This window comes from Tupaia chinensis, unplaced genomic scaffold (genome assembly GCF_000334495.1).
Source record: "Tupaia chinensis unplaced genomic scaffold, TupChi_1.0 Scaffold000257_1, whole genome shotgun sequence".
In the NCBI taxonomy this organism is placed as follows: Eukaryota; Metazoa; Chordata; class Mammalia; order Scandentia; family Tupaiidae; genus Tupaia; species Tupaia belangeri.
Genome location: NW_006159737.1, coordinates 2056293 through 2061005, shown reverse-complemented (window position 1 = coordinate 2061005; position 4713 = coordinate 2056293). Strand labels below are relative to the sequence as shown.

The 4713-nt window shown below is 36.0% G+C and overlaps 1 protein-coding gene across 1 annotated transcript in view; it reads right to left on the bottom strand.

Annotated features, from left to right (window-relative positions):
- IQUB (IQ motif and ubiquitin domain containing) overlaps positions 1 to 4713 on the bottom strand; it is a 79728-nt gene that overhangs the window by 10537 nt on the left and 64478 nt on the right. Inside the window, exon 11 of the mRNA XM_006149208.2 lies at positions 2768 to 3016. Within this exon, the coding sequence (XP_006149270.1) occupies positions 2768 to 3016 (249 nt within the window). The remainder of the gene's footprint in view (positions 1 to 2767; positions 3017 to 4713) is intronic.

The window sequence follows — 4713 nt, the reverse complement described above, 5'->3', positions numbered from 1 at the left end:
ATCTGCCAAATTCCTAAAGACTCCTTTTCATTTAATGAAAATGGAGAGGAAGATCACAAAAATCTCATCCTTATGCCAACGTTTGTTTTTATATTGAGTAACATGGTCAAATGCGTGCCTAATCCAGTCCTTGCCCTGAGTTCTTGAACTGCTTCACTGTCAGTGACTTTCTCCTGCATTCTACTGAAGCCTCCCTTTCTCAGTGTGACAGCCCTGACTGTCATCATCCAACTTCCCCTGACTGAAATCGACGAGCAGAAATCTCACTCTTTGGACATACCATTCAATCTTTTCTAGCTTGTTTTCTCTATCTTCCTTGCTTTAGTAGTTTCTGGCTTCACAGGAATTGCCATCCCGTTGCCTCTTCTCATTTCTTTCATATCCATTAGCACTTTTCTTTCTTTTTTTTTTTTTTTTTAGGTTTTTGCTATATGGTGTGTGTGCTCTCCAGAAAGACAGAGAGAGACAGAGAGACAGAAAGCAAGAAATCACCCCCCAGGGAGGATGGTCACACTGCAATCCCTCTCCTCCATTCTCCTCTCGGGAGAATGAGAATGTGCGCACATGCGCCCGGCGTGAGTTTAAGCCACAGGGTCCAGGACTCGAACCGCAGTTGACTACAGGGGAGTTCAGCGACATAGCCATTATGCTAACTGCTGGTCCCCCATTAGTACTTTTCTAATTTCATCCTCCTTTTACAGCCTAGATGACACAGTCTTTTCAATGACAATCTTACCAATACCCAAAATTTCCTTTGTTCTTTGTGTTTTTGCAAAATGTAGAATTCAAACTGGATTCAACTATCCATATTCTTTCTGTCCACTGCTAGACTGTGAATACAGTTAGAACCTCATCATTAGGCAGATTGGTAGTGTACAGTCATGGCCACTAATATGAACTGAGTCATCGAAAGCGGCTGTTTTGTTTTGTTTTGACTATTTCTTTACCCTTCTCTGCAATGACTGCAACTTCACTACAAAATACTCTGTTCACATTATATACTGGTTGAGCATCCCTAATCCCAGACTCCAAAGTACTCCAAAAATCCAAAGCTTTTTGAGCACTGACAAGATGTCACAAATGGTAAATTACAAACCTAACCTTACATTGCAGTCCAAATGCTACAATATAGAAATACTATTTTTGATTACCTCCAGGGTATGTGTATAAGGTATAGAAGGAACATAAATAAATTACATGTTTAGACTGGGGTCCCACCCCCAGGATATCTTATTATGTATATGCAAATAGTCCAAAGTCAGAAAAAAAATCTGAAACTTTTAGACCTGGCATTTCAGATAAGGGAGATAAGGGATATTCAACCTGTATCTCTTAGTTCCCTCCTACCCATTATTCTCACCAGATGGAAACAGGCCATCAGATGGCAACCCACAAGGTACCACACTATTATTTTCTCCTTAATTTCAGTAGAGGAAGCACTCCTTGTCCTAACAAAATCCAATTTTCACCTCATGTTCCGGATCATATCTTTTACTCACTCATTTTGTTTAAACAATCTTACATAGGCATACTCTACCCTATAACTATCAATTCACTTACTTCAATCTTCATAATTTCTCTACAAGTAAATACTGTTAATGTTCCCATTTTACAGGTAATGAGATTGAGGTACATTCCCCAAAACACAGCTGTTAATTGGAAGAACCAGACTTTGTTACTCTGCCTCTAATATCCTACATTGCATCTTCAGCCTCTCCCTCTCTACTGCATTTTTTTTTCAACAGCATGAAATACAGTCTATCTCCCCAATCTAAAAACCAGATGTGCGAACTGTGTCTCTCTTCTGCTGCAACAGTCTGGTGCCACACCTGCCTCTGGGTCTTCATGTGTGTTATCCCCCCTACCCACAATGAATGTTCTTCTCACAGGTTCACGTGTTAACCTCTACTCACTGAGTTTCATGCCTAAAGTCAGACATGTGTTCACAGATATGTATATGTCAGCTGAACTTGCTATTGAAAGTATTTAGATTAATTAAGGTATTTTGTGAATCAATAAAATGTGGAGGGGGAAGGAATGGAAAACAACTGTAGATAGCAGAGACAGTATGGGAGGAGGGTGGGAAACGGCAAAGGGTAAGAAATAGGGAGTAAAAAATTATATATTATATATATATACATATATACATATGAAACAAGAAATGGAAAATTATTTGTTGATGATAACATGTGTGATTAAGCCACTTTACAATATATTCTTCATGGGAAATCACATTTTGTATGCCGTGATGATGTTCGGTGAATGAATGTAAAATAAATTTTAAAATAAATAAATAAATAAAACTAGGGAAAAATAAAAACACCTCTACACATTGCTTAAGTCTTATCTTCCAGGCACTTTTTCAAGAACCCTTTTCTGGCCCTTGGATTATCCTAAGTACCTTTCTAATGCTTAAATAGTACTCAATACTTTTCCATAGAATATTGTATGTATTTGCTACCACAGCAACTATAAGTGTCTGTATTGTTTTGTAAGAGGTGAGGTTTGGTTCACCAGTTCATTCCCAGAAAATGGCACAATACTTAAAAACCAAGAATGTGTCTACACATTTAACTCAGGAATCTTCATTCACAATAACGTGTTTACACATATAACTCAGGAATCCTTGTTCACAGCACTAATCAAGGGCACTGTTTTCCATGCAAGAATATGTTCAACTATACTTCATGTCCTTCCCATCCCTTTGAAGACAGAATCCTTGACAGAGACAAATTTAGCCATGACTGGTACACCTCACTGATCATACCTCCATCAGGAAAGCAATTTTAGAATCATCTTCATAATCAACTTCTGAATAGTACAGCCGTTGCAGTAAACATTTGTACTTCAAAAATGATTCTCGTTGTTGAGTCTCATTCTCAAGGTTAATGCACTTCCGGCACCAGTATAAGCGATGTAAGGTGGATGACACAGAGAAATCTGTAGAAGGCAAATAGAGCTGGCAACTGTGGCAAAAGTAAATCTTCTTATAAAACTTCAGTGGGTCTGGAGGAACCTAAGTAGTAAAAAAAGAAAAAGAGAAAGAAAGAAAGAAAAGAAAAAGAAATATATATAAATGTAAAAAATCCAGACCAAATACCAACCAACAGAAGCACCAAGGGCTGATGTAGGTTGAGATAAAATGTTGGTTAATGTTAAAAGTCATGTTTTTCCTGGCATTCCTAGTCTATACAAAATTTAAATGTCAAGCAATATTCATTTACCCTAACAAAATAATAAAAATATGTGTTATTTACTAACCTTTAGATATATTCAGTAATATAAACATTGATTGAAAAAACTGTATAATAACTTGTGGTAAAACATAGTGATTATAGTTAATAACAAAGTACTGTATTTTTGAAAATGGCTGAGATAGATTTCAACTGTTCTCACCATACTCACAGAAAGTGTGAGTAATATATATTAAAAAGCTCAATTTATTCATTCTACATATTTCAAAACATGTTGTACATATAAATATATGCATTTTTGTCTTGTCAACCAAAATTTTTTTAATTTAATTTTTTTCAAGAATTATTTAATTTTATTTATTTATTTATTTATTTCAATTTGACCAGAGAGGGACAAAATGTATGTGAGAGAGAGAAAGAGACAGAGAGAGAGAAAGCAAGCCGCCAGGTCTGGAACTTGAACCATGGGGTCGGCCATGTGGGAGTCTAACATTCTTAACCACCATGCCACCTGTCAGCCCCTTAAATTAAAAACTGAAAACAAAATGTAAGCAGAGACTTTTGGTATTGAAGAAGAGTTCAGATTTTTGGTGACATGTTACATGAGTTATTTCTATAAGCAATACCTAGATTCACATATAATAGCCCACTAAATCAAGTGTTCTCATTTCATTCATTCATTTTTGTTAATTTGCCAGAAGACATATGAGCTCACTGGAGGGAGGGAGAAAGAGATAAAGAAAGAGACAGAGAGAAGACACCCCCACCCAAGGAGAATGGTCCCACTACAATCCTTTTTCCTCCCTTTTTCCCTCCTTTTGGGATTTGGGCATGTACACACATGTCCCCAAAAAGTTCTTCAAGACCTCAGTTTGGGAATCAAACCATCTACAGGCCACTAGTTGGCCCCACTTCATTTATCTTATCCACAAATTTAAATTGATTCCATGATCAAATTTTAAATTTGAAACTCTATATCTAAAGCAGTGAGCAGAAGTAATACGACCATAGAAGAGTCGATCCCATGGTTCTTTGTGGTCTAAAGTACCATCAATGCATGAACAGTGAACATTGTCAACACAAACCGAATCAAGACTTATATAAGCCAGTCTTTTCTAATTTATGATGTGTACCCTGGTCTCTATGAACTGAAAGATCAAGTAGCAACAGAGTTGGCATCTGATATATGAAACTTTAAAAAAATGTTTTTTATTAAGAAGAAAATGGGCATCAATATTCTGTGGTATTTTTTTCTCTCACTCAAGGTAGATTTAAGAGGTTTACCCTATACACATCTTGGATTTATCTGAACATCTGTTACATTTCTACACCTAAGATAGATAGATAGATAGATAGATAGATAGATAGATAGATAGATAGATAGATAGATAGATAGATAGATAGATAGATAGATAGATAGATAGATAGATAGATAGATAGATAGATAGATAGATAGATAGATAGATAGATAGATAGATAGATAGATAGATAGATAGATAGATAGATAGATAGATAGATA